We start from the raw sequence: 18,000 nt of genomic DNA on the forward strand, positions 1-18,000 counted from the left end.
ATCACTGAGCTGCAAAGCATTGATCTTGGCCTGGACAACGTCTGGTGCATCAGTAATGCTGGTGAACTTCAACTCGTCCGGCCGTGTGCGGTACAACCTGTCGTTCAGGATTTCCTGGGCTTTCTTTGCTTTCACCACATCCACAGAACCTTCTGTCAACCAGCCGATGCCGCGCAACCATTCCAGGTCTGACTTGTACACATTCTACAAAAAAAACCTCCAAGGGTTATTGACATTGCAGCAGCAACTCTACATTCAGAGAAGTTTTGTACGAGGTTTTCCCCAAGCTCCTTCGCTTCCAGTCCCACAGCAAGCAGTCAATGAGACTGCAGTGTGCCAGGTCCTTCCCACACACAGCTAAACCCCTGCTTCGCATAGCAAAGAAATTACTGGTCTTTTAAAGATACTTCCTACAAGCAGACCAGTGGTGTAATCTGCAGGCAAACATTCTGCAGCAAACCAAAAATCCACCAGACATATATGTTACGTTTCCCTTCCACGTGAAGTGCTCAGAATACTTCCGGCCCCCAAGCTGAAAACACTACTGATCTGGAAGGGACCATCCAGATGAATTCAAATAAACACACCAGGGCTCACTGCAGGCTCACGAACACGCACTTGAAAGGACATTTGCCCCGTCACTAACAAGCAGAGCCTCACATGCCTGCCATGAAGCTTTGCTACAGTTACTCACATCACTCTGGAGGTCGTAGGCCTTCCTGGCGTGGATCACGTCGTTCTGGTCGGGCAGGCAGGTCCACTGGTGAAGGTACTGGCGGTAGTCCACATCGCTCACCAGGCCCTGGCACTCCTTGGCCGCCTGCAGCGACATCGCGTCCACCGGGATGTGCACCTGGGCCTTGGAATCGTGGTACGCCTTCTTGTAAAGGCGGTCGTTCTGCAGCTGCATGGCCCGCGCCGCCAGCGCCAGTTTGGGGTCATCCTTGGCCGACGGGCACCCGATGTAGTGGCCTTTCTCCTTCTCGTGCGTTTCCTTGTACTTGTACTACAAGTGCAAAAAGAAGTATTAAAAGAAATAGCGAATCTGGGATTAATTTCCCATCATTTCTTATTGCTACTGATCAAAAATATATGTTTTAATGTTATGAAATATACTCAATTAGAGTTCAGAAATGCTTAACGCATTCTTGTCTCACAGCTTTTGCTGATTTTTATTCCATAGCCACTGTTTATTTTTATCGTAGTCTATTATTTTCTAATATCTGCTTATCGTCCGGATTAATAATTCAGTGTTCCTTTTGGAAACTGTTACCCATTTTCTTTCTGCAGTGAATTCTTTGTTAGTGGGCTTCCAAGGGAAATCTGATACACTGCGGTTGTGTTGTACCTAGATCATTTCTTCACTCTTGTTTCTCAAGCTAACTGAAAATAAATGGAAAGGAGGAACATACATCACTCGCAATATCTCTTGATGCCTTTGCACTTCGGATTGGAATTGCATCAGCTCTCATGTCATAACCCTTCTTTTTGGCCTCTTCCCAGGCTTGCGTATAAAGTTTCTGGACAGAAAAGACAGAATATGGCTTCTCAGTATTCTGAATGACGGAATTTCTACATTTCATCATTTTTTTCTTAAAATGTTAATGAATGCGTGTGTTAGAAGATCTTTATGGTTAAAGAAATGCTTACTTAATTTCTGGATTTCCATTACTTTAGTAAACGTTTAAATGTTCTTACATTGCTAACGTTAGCTGCGTTGGCCTTCGCTAACAAAATTGTTGGCGTATCAGGCATGACATGAATTGACTTTTTGTCCGCGTCCCAGGCTTCTGTGTACAAACGCTAGGAGAGAGGAAAACACAGTCCTTTAAAAGCTTCTTTATGTGTGTCATGATGGAAAGAGTGCAAATTTGAAAGCAGTAGTTATCAAAAATATATCCATGATATAAAGGAAAAGTAATCTTGAAGTAGAACAAGATATATATATATATAAGCAAACTAATACATTTGTCCAAAAAAGCATTTTAGAAACTGCAAATTCAAGCAACTTTTAAACACCCTGACATAGTAAAGCTTCTCACTGAGCAGCTCAAGAAGTAAATTTTGTCCTTTCTCACTATTTTTTCTCAATTGGCAGAGCAACCGATTGATTTAAGATTGATGTAGAAGGAAAACTGTAATCAGTCTTCTGCCCCATCTGTATGAGCTGTCTGACGGATGGTTCTTAATAAAGCTCAGGAGCAGGCACTTTGTGACTTCCATCCCTCAGGCCTGAGCTAAATTGCAGAAGCTTCACTTGCAGAGAACATAAGCTGTTTTCTCAGAAGCTGTTTATCACGCAGTGGGACATTCCGTCAACAATACATCACTATAGCACCTGCAGTAAAAGCCTCAATATTCTGCTCCATCCCCTCTTACAGCCACATCTGGACATCCCTCACACTTGCCAGAACATCATTTCTGCAGATTTCACACTATTGTCTAAGAACTGCCCAAAAAATCGGCCTGTTCTGCCTGAGATGAGCTCTGTATAGTGAAATAGCATTAACCAAAGAGAAAAAACATACCAAACAAACACCTAAAAATAAGATTTCAGCTGTGATGGAAGAGGGAAATTTAGTAAAATTTCAAGTATTACTATTGAAAAATATGTGAATTTGGCGATTTTTTTTTCTGGCCATTTTTCCTATGTGTTCAGTTCAGACAGAGCGCTGAGATAAGAGCTTTCCTGTGCAAAGCCTGAATTTGGACATTCATTTTCTCTAAGTGCACAAAGTGTTTAGTCTTATTTTGTATTTTTCACCCCATGAACAAGTTCTATAATACCAGTGGTTTTGAGCAAATAAAAGAAACCTCACCTTGTTCATTATCTCAGCATTTTGCTTGGCTAAGACCATGGCCAAGGAATCTGTCACACTAGTAAATTTAATTTGGTCAGGTGGCTGCCGATACTTCCTGTCACTCAGGATTTCTCCAGCTTTCTTTGCTTTCTCAACATCCACGGAACCAATAGGAACCCATCCAATACCTCTCAGCCATTCCAGGTCGGATTTATAAACAGCCTGAAATAATTGAAAGTTCGTTATACGTGTGCAAATGTGATCAAATATTATAATAATTATAAATAAGCATGTCTTAGTCTATAACACAATCGCATATATTTCTGCATAGTAGCAAGATATGGCTTGGAAAGTGATGGTTATTTCTGAAGATGTAGTAAAATAATTATTAAATAACAAAAGAAACAGAGTTATTGAAGAGCTCCGCAAACACAAGAGTTAACACACAAATTACACCCTAAACTACGTACTGAGAAAATAAGATTAAACATACATTCGATGACAGAACATTAAACATTTCACTTCCATCAACACGTGTGATGTGAGCGACTAAGGCATATTATGTATCTTTTAAAAATTACACCATACAAGACCCGGTATTTTAATGCTGTATTACAAATTTAGTGATTTACTCACATCGCTCTGCAGATCGTAGGCCTTCTTGGCATGGATAACATCGTTCTGGTCCGGCAGACAGATCCACTGATGCAGATAGTGGCGGTAATCAATGTCGCTGACCAACTCTTGGCATTTCTTGGCCAACACGATGCCCAGCATGTCCACGGGGCTACTGAAGTGTGTCTTGGTCTTCTCAAAGGCTTTCTTGTACTCCCTGTCACTCTGGATCTTGGCCACGTGCATCGACCACATCATCTTTGGATCATCCTCTATGTTACGGGCCCCGATGTGGTGGCCGAGCTGCTTGCGATAGCCTTCCTTATACTTGTACTGAAATAAAGTATATTCATATTCACAAGGTATATTTGTAAATTAATAAGTAATTCACACAATTTAACATAGTAATTAATATTTTGTTTAGAGAAATATATGATTTAGATTGCTCTACTGTTCTACTAATTTTCACATAAAAAGGCCATAAAAAGGCTTTCTGCTACAGATATCATTATCTCTGATATTTTATATATCACACTTTCAATTATCCAAACATTTAATGTCACATACTTAATAACAGGTTTGATATTCCATATTCTTTTAACTTTAAAATGTAAAGATTAACTTGTTCTAAAAGCTTATTACAAAAGATCTTGCTGATGATAGTTTGAGTTGGTCTTAATATGAATAGTTTAAACATCAATCTGGATAGAAAAATGAGAAGCACAGAAAACTCTCATCCTGTGTCTCTTAGTGATGTTTCCTTATCCCAGAAGCAAAATAGTCTGGCATACTCTCTGCGTTATTTTCTTGTTTTTCTATTCAGAGATCTTGAATTTCAATATGATACTTCAACAAAACAATTTTTTCCTCAGGGAAAGACAACAATTTAGAACTTTTAGAACTGATTTCCTAACATATATTTTGGGGAGTGATTTTTCAAGTATTTCAATCACTGGATTTCAGTGTTCTCTATTCTATAATCTTGAGGTATTACAACAACAAACAATGGAAGAAACATTCTGATTCTTTTCCATTCCCAAATCCATAGAGACATGATGAAGAAACCTGCTTACATCGCTGGCGATCTCTCTGGAGGCTTTGGCAGCTTGAATAGGAATGGCATCAAAACGCAGATCGTGACCCTTCTTCTTGGATTCCTCCAAAGCCAGTCTGTACATTTTCTGTGAGAAAAACATTCACATTTTTGTTTCAAAAACAAAATTACACTTCAGTAAAGTACATCTGTCTAATGTAACAAATTAAATCCCCATGTAATACTATTAATGTTCAAACAACTTAAATATCTGAATACAGCTCTGTCCACTCTAGAAAATAAAACTATGGAGATTTCAAAGGTCTTGTTAATTGTATTGTAGATGCTTGGAAACTGGAAATAATTTAGGGAAGGCAAAGAAAGGAATATTCTAAAAGTTAGATTATTTATTTCCATACCCTGCTATAGAAATTTCTTGTTTATGGCAGATAATATGTTTTAAAAGCCCAATTAGATACCCAGGAGGTAAATCATAGCAAAAGAACAACTCTGATTTTAGCAGTGGAGCTGTCACTTTGTGAAACTAAACAACTTGACAATATAATAATATTAATTAAAACTCAGAGATTACAAAATTGTACTTGTGAGAAATCCTTTAATTCTCTCACCTCCTCAGTTTTACTCACCTGACTGTAGTTTAATCGGTTTTGTTTAGCTAGCAGGATTTCTGGTGTGTCAGGCATGACATGAACCGTGGTCTTATCTTTATTCCACGCTTCAGTGTATAAACGCTAAGAAAGAATAAAGCAGAGATTAATATTGCATTCCAAAACAAGTTAATATCTCATTAATTGGTTAAAACACGTAGTAGGTAAAATTATAGGTCATAGAGCATGGATAAATGGTTATGTATTTGATCAGGTAGCAACATCATTATCAAAAAGATAATTTATCTGAAGAAATTTAACAACACTTAGAAAACTGCCAGATTACTTAAGAACAATGAATAAACGAAAGCATTATTACTGCTCAGCGCACAGACACGTCAAATAAAAGATTAAAATACAATATGCAGAATATCATGACAAAGCTGACTCTTCCACTACACTGCCTAACAGTTTTGACTGAAGTAAACAGAGCACACATTTGAAAATACAGTGTCTCCAAACTTCAGCATTACACGTGATCATCCTATTTCTAGATGTGTCTCCAGGGTTTAGGCAGAGGCTGCTGATGTGTCATCTAATTGAGTCAAGACTCACCTTGTTCATCGTCTCTGCGTTCTGCTTGGCTAAGACCATCTCGACAGAATCAGGGACACTGGTAAACTTGATTGTGTCCGGATGCTGACGGTAGATTTTATCACTCAAGATCTCTCCTGCCTTCTTGGCTTTTTCAACCTCCAAGGAACCAATTGGGACCCAACCAATGCCCCGCAGCCATTCCAGGTCAGACTTGTAGCAGTTCTATTCCAAAAAAATACACATTATTCTAATAATAATGATGCGATTCACCTGATGCATCTTTGCACAGTTAAGTAACATCATTATCAACTTTTAATTCAAATAAATTCAAAATCCTGAAGAAAATCTTCAAAAACTAAGTGCATTTCATCTACATTAAGAGTGAAACCATTATCCAAGGTTCACAGAATGGCAAATGATAAACAGCCCAAATTCTGCAATTACAGAATTTAATTTAAGTATCAATTAGTTACTATATCTTATTGGAAATATGAGTTTCAATTAGCTATAAAACTTAAAAATATATGTTCCAAATCTGGTTTTATTACATTGGTATGTGATGGCCTGGCCCAATGTTAATTACATTCCTCACCAAAAATTAAATCAAAATGAGCTTACATCGCTCTGCAGATCGTAGGCCTTCTTGGCATGGATAACATCATTCTGGTCCGGCAGACAGATCCACTGATGCAGATAGTGGCGGTAATCAATGTCGCTGACCAACTCTTGGCATTTCTTGGCCAACACGATGCCCAGCATGTCCACGGGGCTACTGAAGTGTGTCTTGGTCTTCTCAAAGGCTTTCTTGTACTCCCTGTCACTCTGGATCTTGGCCACATGCATTGACCACATCATCTTCGGATCATCCTCTATGTTACGGGCCCCGATGTGGTGGCCGAGCTGCTTGCGATAGCCTTCTTTGTATTTGTACTGAAATATAAATCAAGATATTATATTTCTATATCACTTCTAATATCAGCTACTCATATTTAATATTTCTAATAATAAACACTCCAAATCTCTCTGATAGCTACAGCCAAAGAAAGCAAACTCTCAAAGCAATTCTGGGGCTGATAACATGGATTCCCAGCTTTTTTTTTTTTTTTGAGATTTGAATTAGAACGCTAAATAGAGATTTTTAAATCAGTTTTTTATAAAATAGAAACCTATTTACTAATATTAGTGAGAAGTACTCCTCTACTTATTAAATATAATTAATCCTTACTAAATAAAGTGATACGCATACTATGGATATTTAATTAGAGATAAAGGTTTATGAGCTATAAAATAAACATAAGAGAAGCTTCATAATGCACTTGTTCTCAACATTAAATTTTTACAATTAAGTCTTTGAACATATATAAAATTGTCTTCCAAAAATCTATTACTTGAAATCACATTTTAATTGAAACCCCCTGTACAGAATCCAGCTAATGACTTCTAGATGTCACAAGTCACATGTCACCACACAAAGGAACAGAAAAGCAGTTTCTTACATCACTGGCAATTTGCCTGGACGCTTTGGCAGCTTGGATGGGGATCGCATCACTCCTCAGATCATAGCCTTTCTTCTTTTCTTCTTCCATGGCCTGTTTGTAGAGTTTCTAGGTGAAGAATTAACACAGGGATTAATGTGAGTACATTCCAGAGATTACATTCTATGCCAAACTGCTTGTAAATAGAAGAGATTTTAAAAACTGTGTTATGATTTATTCTAACCCAGCTTTATTTCACTTTCTTCACTCAAAGCCAGATCAGTAGCTGATACAACTTCATATCAAAGGACGATCTTTGTTAAATACATTTGCTAACCATTATTTCCTTTCAATATTTTCGATAACATAAGATTGACTACGATTTTAGAGATAAACTATTCTTCTGTACGAGTGGAGTCAAACTTCCTTTTTAGAGCCATCTGGTGCTGGTTGTGAATTTATTTGCCTTAAACTAACATTGAACACTGGGATCACTGCTCTTTAGAATTGTGCTGGACATTACCTTTTTGGGATTTCCAACGCTGGAATTAATCTATGTTGTCCTTTCCCAACAACATGCACACTGACAGAGATTACTCCCAAAAATTCACTAGAAACACAATTTCTCGTGGAATTTATTCTCAATAGTGCTCACTGTTGCGTGCATGCACTACTGTACAAATATCCAAATGACGTTTTTAAAGTCACGATTTTGAGGGGCAGATATTGGGGGTTATTTAAAGAAATGGATGGTATCTGGATTAGGTTTATCAGAATAGCGACGATCCAGCCCTCAAACAGAGCAGCTCCATTTGAAGAGCTCACGCACTCACCAAACTGTAGTTCTGGCTGTTCTGTTTTGCCAGGGTGATTTCAGGTGTGTCCGGCATTACGTGGATTTGTGTCTTGTCTTTCTCCCAGGCCTCAGTATACAAACGCTGCAGGAGAAATAATGTATGTTAAAGGAGGGAAAAATGGTGACACTTGGAGATCTCCTAGAACAGAAGAATTACAGATCCGTACTCCAGGTTCAGTCTAAAAAAATCCTTATTGCTTGTATAGCAATGAGATTTTTTATATTCATTCCTCTACATACTTAATGTCCAGGTTAAGAATTAGTAACAGAGAAAGAATTCTGAAAAAAAAGTAGTTTAGAAATAAGGCTAAAATGTTAATTAGAAACACAGAGATTTAAACTCTAAGAAAATGGCCTGTTTGAAAGAAGAAAAGGCTTTATTGACATAAATAGGAATGAGATCAGGGCCACAGATTCAGAAAAACTCATTTTAAGTACTATGCTGAATTGTTTAAAATATGGATGTTTCAAGGACTGACCTAAACCAAGTAGTTTATCAATTATGAGATTACTAGATAAGCTTGGTAAATTATTAGATTTCTTAAACAAATCACTATATTAAAAATTAGTGGAACTTCGGTAGAACTTTACTAGATAAACAGTAGAGTAGGTGGAAAGCTTCACAACTGATAACTCCAATTTTACTCCGTAACTTGGAAGACATTCTTGTATCGGTATTTGCTGAAAATAAATTATCTGTTGATGACTAAGAATATAACTTGCACTTTTAAACCCTCGTTGTGCTGAAATCTCACACAGCAACCACACATCTGTACTTCTAGATGTGTCTCCAGGGTTTAGGCAGAGGCTGCTGATGTGTCACCCAGTCGAGTCAAGACTCACCTTGTTCATCGTCTCTGCGTTCTGCTTGGCTAAGACCATCTCAACAGAATCAGGGACACTGGTAAATTTGATTGTGTCTGGATGCTGACGGTAGATTTTATCACTCAAGATCTCTCCTGCCTTCTTGGCTTTTTCAACCTCCAAGGAACCAATTGGGACCCAACCAATGCCCCGCAGCCATTCCAGGTCAGACTTGTAGCAGTTCTATTCCAAAATACAAAGAGAGCTGTCTCATTAATATTGCCAGTTAACCATTTCATGTATACCATGCAATTAATGCTTACTTTCTGTAAGCTACCTTCCTCCTAGTTCAATCTGCAAACAATCTCTGAAAGCAACCTACATTCAGCCCCTGTATCTGTCTTCAGGAGTTATCATGCACCCAACAACATGCTGGGGAATGGTCAAAGAGTAATGGGACTAAAATAAAATCCTCAAAGTCAGTATAAGCTTTTCCTCTAACTTGTATCCCCAACAAATAGATGGTCACACACTAAGAACAGCAGGTCTTAATTTAAAACATTTTCTTGAATACAGAACAAAGGAATTCTCTCTAAAATCATGCAACCAAAAAAAAAAGTGATAGTATGCAATTTCCTCTTCATATGCAGATAATCTGCATATAAAGGCATTAAGATTGTTATGAAGGATTACACGCAGCTAACTACTATTCGGCTAACTGATTAGCTGTATACAAACTTTCTTCATATCCAAACTTCCTTACACATGGATTCATTTCCTCCTAAAAATATTATGAATTTGCTTGGAACAGGTGAAGAAAAACACAATGTGAAAAAATACTATATGAGAGAGACAGTTCAAGCACCTCCGATATTTTATATTCCAAGGAAACTACATAGAGTTGGGAACTCCAACGCTTATCAGCAAGTACTCACGTCGCTCTGCAGATCGTAGGCCTTCTTGGCATGGATAACATCATTCTGGTCCGGCAGACAGATCCACTGATGCAGATAGTGGCGGTAATCAATGTCGCTGACCAACTCTTGACATTTCTTGGCCAACACGATGCCCAGCATGTCCACGGGGCTACTGAAGTGTGTCTTGGTCTTCTCAAAGGCTTTCTTGTACTCCCTGTCACTCTGGATCTTGGCCACGTGCATCGACCACACCATCTTCGGATCATCCTCTATGTTACGGGCCCCGATGTGGTGGCCGAGCTGCTTGCGATAGCCTTCCTTATACTTGTACTATAAGAAAAACAAATGTTGAGTTTCAGTTGAGTTTTCTTTCATTCCCAGCAGCTCCTGTGGCACAACCTCCAGACAACTTAGTTTCTAAAACCAGAGACTTCAGAGTGAGAAAGTATTCAGCTGATGGCAACTGCAGTGGCCAGATACAAAAGGATTCATACAATATTAACTACCAGATATGACCTTCACCTTTTCGAAGACGCTCCCCGGCCTTCAAATTAAGAGCAACTAGTCAGTAACTGATAGTAAAACAAGTCTGCAAGTTATGGCAGCAATAGGAAAGTGCGAAAGTTCAATAAATATCCCTGACATAAAGAATTAATTAGTGACCTGCAAGCATAGCCAAATAAACTTCTATTCAATCTATTCAGGAGACAAAAACTGGAAGAATATACAAACAGACTTAGTACTGTAAATAGATACACCAAACACATATTTTAAAAAATGATATTAATACCCAATAATAAGAATAATAAAATTTTCACTTTTATACTGCCTTTATTTTTACACAAATCTCGGTTTGGGTTTTGCTTCCTCATGTCCAGCTCTGCTGTGGAGCTGCAACACCAGGGATGTGCAGACCGGCAGCACTGAGGGCAGCACAACACCTCCAGAGTCCAGTCTGATGCACAACGTGATGTTGCCACAAGCTCAGCAGGACACTGCTTTGCATTGTGTCCATCACCCAGCTGCTACAGTTACTGTCTATACACTATCTACAAACTCCCTCACAACACCCAACACCCATAACATGCAGGGACAGCTAGAGGAAGAACCTGCAGAACCCACACATTTACAGACTAGCAGAATGGTTATGACAGGTAAGAAATGTGTTCATCTCTCCTCTATTCATCTCAGGCTGCAAATCCTGGGCCTCAACTACAAGCACTCTGAAACCATCCAACACTGTTTACCAGCAAGGGCTACTCTGTACTTACATCACTTGCAATGTCTCTGGAAGCTTTAGCAGACTTGATGGGAATGGCATCTGCCCGCATGTCGTAGCCCTTCTTCTTCTCTTCCTCCATCGCAAGCTTGTACAGTTTCTGAAAGAAAAACAAGCGTTCCCCTCAAGCAACACTTCCACCCAGGACACAGCAGCAGCCAGGAATGGACACTGCACCCCAGCTCAACCACCTACCTCACTGAAGTTCACTCTGTTCTGCTGGGCTTGCAAAATACCAGGTGTATCTGGCATAATGTGGATACTGGTTTTGTCTTTCTCCCAGGCTTCCGTGTACGCTCGCTGGAAAAAGGAGAACAGCGTCAAATAAGGTCGTGCAAGCATCAGGCAACAAACTCCAAGAGCAAACAAGCCCAACAAACTGAAGCAAGGGGCCTCTACAGTGCACTGACTCAGGAACACCTTTTCTTGATCCACAACTTTCTAACGCTTCACCCTTTTATTTTCCACACTGCACCCAATCACTGCTCCAGCCACACTAAACACAATTTGATCTAAACAAGGAACACAGATCCCTGGAGCAAGACGATGCAACATCCCTCTTGCAAACCCAGGCCCTGCAAGCAGAGAGCCCAGAGTCCCGGGAAAGGAAGACGCTCCTTTCCAACAGGTTGCGCACACAGGGAAATCTCACCTGGTTCATAATTTCTGAGTTGTGCTTTGCCAGAACCATGGGCATCGAGTCAGGAAGGCTCGTGAATCTGATGGTGTCCGGGTGCTGCCGATACTTCTTGTCGCTCAGGATCTGGCTCGCCCTCTTGTTCTTCTCATCGTCCAGAGAACCAGCTGGGGACCAGCCGATGCCCCTCAGCCACTGGAGGTCGGACTTGTACACGTTCTGAAAGGACACGAAGGACACAAAGCAGCTCAGCAACCTCCTTGCTCCACACAACCACTCCCCCTACCAAGGGAAGCTCAGATGACCAAAACAGATTCCCCTGCGTCAACCGACCAGCCACCACTAAAGAGATTCCTGTTACGCTCAGTTCCCCCACAACCTGGCTCCCCACACCTCAACCAGCACCAGCAGCTGACAAGCAACCCACAAACCCTCCCCAACCATCTGCTTAGTCTTCCTGGGACAGACCTGCCCCATTTGGCTATTTCCAGCTGCCAGACCCTCATCACCTACTGCTCTCATACCATTCGCCACTGCACACAGGGCTGGCCTTTGCCAGTTCTTGGTCCTCCAAAATAAAATATTTGACTCTGTTGCCCTTCCCCTGCCATCCAGAACTCCAGCCCTCTGCAGCAACCCAACCCACAAATTGCTCAGGGCAAGACAGGACTCTTCTGTGACCATCAGGCAAGGCACCTCCTAAACTTCATCCCTATCCAGTCACAACATGAACTTCTTACCCAGATAACAGAGCCACAACACGGGCTCATAGAATCAGCCCAGACTTCTGCTCCCCACCAGGACCTTCACCAACAAAGGAACAGAACACAACACACTCTTCTGCTTTTCACACACACAAAACAATTACTTACGTCACTCTGCAGGTCGTACACTTTCCTGGCCTGGACAACATCGTTCTGGTCCGGCAGACAGGTCCAGCGGTGCAGAGGGTGCTTGTAATCAACGTCACTCACCAGCTCCTGACATTTCTTGGCCAATACGATGCCCAGCATGTCCACGGGGCTACTGAAGTGTGTCTTGGTCTTCTCAAAGGCTTTCTTGTACTCCCTGTCACTCTGGATCTTGGCCACGTGCATCGACCACACCATCTTTGGATCATCCTCTATGTTACGGGCCCCAATGTGGTGGCCGAGCTGCTTGCGATAGCCTTCTTTGTATTTGTACTGCGGGGTTAAAAACACCAGTCAGATTTTGACCAGCTCTTCTCCCACCCAACACTATTCTCTAGCAGCACATCAGTGCTGTGTCCTACGCTTCCATCCCAAGTCAACATACACTGGGCTGTAGAAGCCACAAGGGGCCCAGGTGGCAGCTCCAGCCAAGCTGGCTGGGAAAGCAGGAGCGCTGCACGACAGCAGACAGGATCCCGCACAAGCTGAGCATTTCCAGGAGGGGACAGCTCAGCAGCTGAGATGCAAAACTCAGGGAAAAACACCAGACAGCTCCAGTAGACAACCGGGCCTCATCCTGCACAGCCGTGTCTGCGCTCACCCACACAGCTCAAGCAGTTGACACACTGCACTGCCCCAGCCTCTCCTGCACAGTGTCAGGGGCCTTAATCTCCAGTCCCGTGTGTGTCCTCAGCTGCAGGTCTGCAGACACTAAGCTTGGGAAGTGACAGGGGGCAAAATGACACTTACTCAGCAATGTGAATATTGAGAGCTGATGGTGAAATTTAGACACCAAGGAAACAAAGGAAACCTTATGACTGCTGTCTGCTGCAGGCCACCCTATCAAGAAGAGGAGGTTGAGGAAGAGTTTTTTCTTCAACTGCAGGAAGAATCACACTTGCAGGCTCTGATCCTGATAGGGACCTTCAGCCACCCAGGCATCTCCTGGAAAAGTGGTACAGCAAACTGCAAGCAGTCCAGGAAACTCCTGGAATGTGTTGAGGATAACTTCCTAGTAGAGGTGACGGAGAGCCTGAGCAGAGGAGAGGCACTGCTGGACCTGTTGCTCACTAACGAGCAAGAACTTATCAAAAAGGTCAAGACTGAGTGTAACCCTGGCTGCAGCAATCATGCTCTGGTACAATTCTCAATCTTGAGGCGCACAGGACAGGGAAAAAGTGGGGCCAGCACCCTAAACCTCAGAAAAGCAAACTTTTCGCTGGTTAGGGCACTAGTGAGTGGGATCCTTTGGGAAACTGCCCACCGAGATAAAGGAGCAAAGAAGAGCTGGGAGGTGTGTAAAGACATTATTTAAGGTGCAAGAGCTCTCAATCCCAACATGCAGAAATTCTAGCAGGGAGGCAGAAGCCCAGCTTGGCTAAGTCAAGACCTCTTAGCTAAACTAAAACGCAAAACCAAAATGCATAGGCAGTGGAGGCAGGGATACACATCCTGGGGAGATTGTAGGGATATGGTCCAGGAGTGGAGGCAAGAGATCAGGAAAGCCAAGGCACAGTTGGAGCTGAACTTTGTTAGGGACATAAAAAATAACAAGGAGGGTTTCTTCAGGTACACAGGACAACCAAGGAAGATGAAAGAAACTGTACCACCCTGATGAGCAAAGTGGGGGACCTGGCTACAGCTGACATGGAGAAGGCTGAGGTACTCAACAATGTTATTGCCTCAGTCTTCGCCAGCAAGTCCTCTAACCACACTGCTCAATTCACTGAACACAAAGGCAGGGACTGAAGAATCAGGTACTGCCCATTGTAGGAGAAGATCAGGTTCAACACCATCTAAGGAACCTGAATGTGCACAAGTCCGTGAAATTTAATGAGACGCATCTAAGAGTAATGAGAGAACTGGCAGATGAAGTTGCTAAGCCACTGTCCATCATATTTGAAAAGTCAGCAGACTGGTGAAGTTCCCAGTGACTGGAAAAAGGGAAACATAACCTCCATTTTTAAAAAGGGAAAAAGGAAGCTCTGGGGAACTACAGGCTAGTCAGTCTCACCTCTGTGCCTGGCAAGATCATGGAGCAGATCTTCCTGGAAACTATGCTAAGGCCCATGGAAAACAGAGAGGGGTTTGGTGACAGCCAGCAAGGCTTCACTAAGGGCAAGTCATGCCTGACTACTTTGGTGACCTCGTATGACAGAGTTACAGCTTTGGTGGATAAGGGAAGAGTGACTGACATCATCTACCTGGACTCGTGCAAAGCATTTGACACTGTCCCAAAAAACATCCTTGTCTCTAAAATGTCAAGAAATGGATTTGATGGGTGGTTGACTCAGTGGATAAGGAACTGGCTGGATGGTTACACTCAAAGAGTTGTGATCAACGGTTTGATGTCCAGATAGAGACCAGGAGTGAGTGGTGTCCCTCAGGAGTCGGTACTGGGATCAGTATTACGTAACATCTTTGTCAGGGACATGGCCAGTGGGATTGAGAACATCCTAACCAAGGTTGTGGATGACACCAAGCTGAGTGGTGTGGTCGACACATTGGAGAGAAAGGATGTCATATAGAGGGATCTTGACAGGCTAACAAGGTGGGCCTGTGTGAAGGTCATGAAGTTCAACAAGGCCAAGTGCAAGGTCCCACATCTGGGTCGAAGCAATCTCAAACATGGACACAGGCTGGGTGATGAGTGGATTGACAGTGGCACTGAGGAGAAGGACTTGGGAGTACTGGTGGATGAGGAACTGCATATGAGCCCACAACGTGCACTCACAGCGCAGAAAGAGAACCGTATCCTGGGCTGCAGCAAAAGCAGTGCGGCCAGCTGGTCAAGGGAGTAGATTCTCCCCCTCCAGTTCTGGGACTCCCAGCATATGAAAGACATGGACCTGTTGGAGAAGGTCCAGAGGAAGACATGAAGATGACTGGGGGCTGAAGCACCTCCCCTATGAGGACAGGCTGAGAAAGTTGGGGTTGTTGAGCCTAGAGAAGAAAAGGCTCCAGGGAGATCCTACAACAGCCAACCAGTACCTAAAGAGGGCCTAGAGGAAAGACGAGGAGGGAGTGTAGGAGGAGGTATAATGGTTTTGAACTGAAAGACAGTAGATAATTAGATTAGAAATAAAGAAGAAATTCTTTACTGTGAGGGTGGTAAAGCACTGGAACAAGTTGCTTGGGTAAGTTGTGGGTGACCCCAAACAAAAGTGTTCAAGGCCAGGCTGGACAGGGCTTTGAGTAACCTGGTCTAGTGGAAGGTGTCCCTGCCCATGGCAGAGGGGTAGAACAAGATGATGTTTGGGGTACCTTCCAACACAAAAAATTCTACTATTTCATTTTTCCCCTACCTCTTTCTGAAATGTCAAGTAAGAATAGGAAGAGTGTGCCACCAAGGGCTCCTCCGTACTTACATCACTCGCAATGTCTCTGGAAGCTTTAGCAGACTTGATGGGAATGGCATCCGCCCGCATGTCGTAGCCCTTCTTCTTCTCTTCCTCCATCGCAAGCTTGTACAGTTTCTGAAAGAAAAACAAGCGTTCCCCTCAAGCAACACTTCCGCCTAGGACACAGCAGTAGCCAGGGATGGACACTGCACCCCAGCTCAACCACCTACCTCACTGAAGTTCACTCTGTTCTGCTGGGCTTGCAAAATACCAGGTGTATCTGGCATAATGTGGATGCTGGTTTTGTCCTTCTCCCAGGCTTCCGTGTACGCTCGCTGAAAAAAGGAGAACAGCGTCAAATAAATGTCGTGCAAGCATCAGGCAACAAACTCCAAGAGCAAACAAGCCCAACAAACTGAAGCAAGGGGCCTCTACGGTGCACTGACTCAGGAACACCTTTTCTTGATCCACACTTCTCTTTTCCACACTGCACCCAATCACTGCTCCAGCCACACTAAGTACAATTTGATCTAAACAAGGAACACAGATCCCTGGAGCAAGACGATGCAACATCCCTCTTGCAAACCCAGGCCCTGCAAGCAGAGAGTCCAGCGTCCCGGGAAAGGAAGACGCTCCTTTCCAACAGGCTGCACACACAGGGAAATCCCACCTGGTTCATGATTTCTGAGTTGTGCTTTGCCAGAACCATGGGCATCGAGTCAGGAAGGCTCGTGAATCTGATGGTGTCCGGGTGCTGCCGATACTTCTTGTCGCTCAGGATCTGGCTCGCCCTCTTGTTCTTCTCATCGTCCAGAGAACCAGCTGGGGACCAGCCGATGCCCCTCAGCCACTGGAGGTCGGACCTGTACACATTCTGAAAGGACACGAAGGACACAAAGCAGCTCAGCAACCTCCTTGCTCCACACAACCACTCCCCCTACCAAGGGAAGCTCTGATGACCAAATCACATTCCCCTGCGTCAACCAACCAGCCACCACTAAAGAGATTCCTGTTACGCTCAGTTCCCCCACAACCTGGCTCCCCACACCTCAACCAGCACCAGCAGCTGACAAGCAACCCACAAACCCTCCCCAACCATCTGCTTAGTCTTCCTGGGACAGACCTGCCCCATTTGGCTATTTCCAGCTGCCAGACCCTCATCACCTACTGCTCTCATACCATTCGCCACTGCACACAGGGCTGGCCTTTGCCAGTTCTCGGTCCTCCAAAATAAAATATTTGACTCTGTTGCCCTTCCCCTGCCAGCCAGAACTCCAGCCCCCTGCAGCAACCCAACCCACAAATTGCTCAGGGCAAGACAGGACTCTTCTGTGACCATCAGGCAAGGCACCTCCTAAACTTCATCCCTATCCAGTCACAACATGAACTTCTTACCCAGATAACAGAGCCACAACACGGGCTCATAGAATCAGCCCAGGCTTCTGCTCCCCACCAGGACCTTCACCAACAAAGGAACAGAACACAACACACTCTTCTGCTTTTCACACACACAAAACAATTACTTACGTCACTCTGCAGGTCGTACACTTTCCTGGCCTGGACAACATCGTTCTGGTCCGGCAGACAGGTCCAGCGGTGCAGAGGGTGCTTGTAATCAACGTCACTCACCAGCTCCTGACATTTCTTGGCCAACACGATGCCCAGCATGTCCACGGGGCTACTGAAGTGTGTCTTGGTCTTCTCAAAGGCTTTCTTGTACTCCCTGTCACTCTGGATCTTGGCCACATGCATCGACCACATCATCTTTGGATCATCCTCTATGTTACGGGCTCCGATGTGGTGGCCGAGCTGCTTGCGATAGCCTTCTTTGTATTTGTACTGCGGGGTTAAATAATCTCAGTAAGATTTTGACCAGCTCTTCTCCCACTGAACACTATTCTCTAGCAGTACCTGTGAACAAACACTTTGCTAAAAGAGCCCAGCAAGATCACCTCATGAAGAGGCATCTACGTGCAGCACATCCTTGCTGTGTCCTACGCATCCATCCCAACCCACTGTACACTGGGCTGCAGACGCCACATGGAGACCCAGGTGGCAGCTTCAGCCAAGCTGCTGGGGAACTGATCCCCTTCTGGAAGGAGTATAGACATGAAGTTCAGAAGCTC

At 43.3% G+C, this 18,000-nt stretch overlaps 1 protein-coding gene across 1 annotated transcript in view; it reads right to left on the bottom strand.

Annotated features, from left to right (window-relative positions):
- NEB (nebulin) overlaps positions 1 to 18,000 on the bottom strand; it is a gene marked incomplete at both ends in the record, with an annotated part of 113,845 nt that overhangs the window by 56,038 nt on the left and 39,807 nt on the right. The window contains 22 exons of the mRNA XM_080347214.1: positions 1 to 204; positions 695 to 1,006; positions 1,413 to 1,520; positions 1,699 to 1,803; positions 2,820 to 3,023; positions 3,438 to 3,749; positions 4,490 to 4,597; positions 5,097 to 5,201; positions 5,673 to 5,876; positions 6,273 to 6,584; positions 7,151 to 7,258; positions 7,963 to 8,067; positions 8,829 to 9,032; positions 9,725 to 10,036; positions 10,978 to 11,085; positions 11,181 to 11,285; positions 11,638 to 11,841; positions 12,495 to 12,806; positions 15,902 to 16,009; positions 16,105 to 16,209; positions 16,545 to 16,748; positions 17,402 to 17,713. Of these exons, the coding sequence (XP_080203340.1) occupies positions 1 to 204; positions 695 to 1,006; positions 1,413 to 1,520; positions 1,699 to 1,803; positions 2,820 to 3,023; positions 3,438 to 3,749; positions 4,490 to 4,597; positions 5,097 to 5,201; positions 5,673 to 5,876; positions 6,273 to 6,584; positions 7,151 to 7,258; positions 7,963 to 8,067; positions 8,829 to 9,032; positions 9,725 to 10,036; positions 10,978 to 11,085; positions 11,181 to 11,285; positions 11,638 to 11,841; positions 12,495 to 12,806; positions 15,902 to 16,009; positions 16,105 to 16,209; positions 16,545 to 16,748; positions 17,402 to 17,713 (4,161 nt within the window). The remainder of the gene's footprint in view (positions 205 to 694; positions 1,007 to 1,412; positions 1,521 to 1,698; positions 1,804 to 2,819; positions 3,024 to 3,437; positions 3,750 to 4,489; positions 4,598 to 5,096; positions 5,202 to 5,672; positions 5,877 to 6,272; positions 6,585 to 7,150; positions 7,259 to 7,962; positions 8,068 to 8,828; positions 9,033 to 9,724; positions 10,037 to 10,977; positions 11,086 to 11,180; positions 11,286 to 11,637; positions 11,842 to 12,494; positions 12,807 to 15,901; positions 16,010 to 16,104; positions 16,210 to 16,544; positions 16,749 to 17,401; positions 17,714 to 18,000) is intronic.

The sequence above is a fragment of the Nesoenas mayeri genome (assembly GCF_963082525.1).
Source record: "Nesoenas mayeri genome assembly, chromosome: 6".
Classification (NCBI taxonomy): Eukaryota; Metazoa; Chordata; class Aves; order Columbiformes; family Columbidae; genus Nesoenas; species Nesoenas mayeri.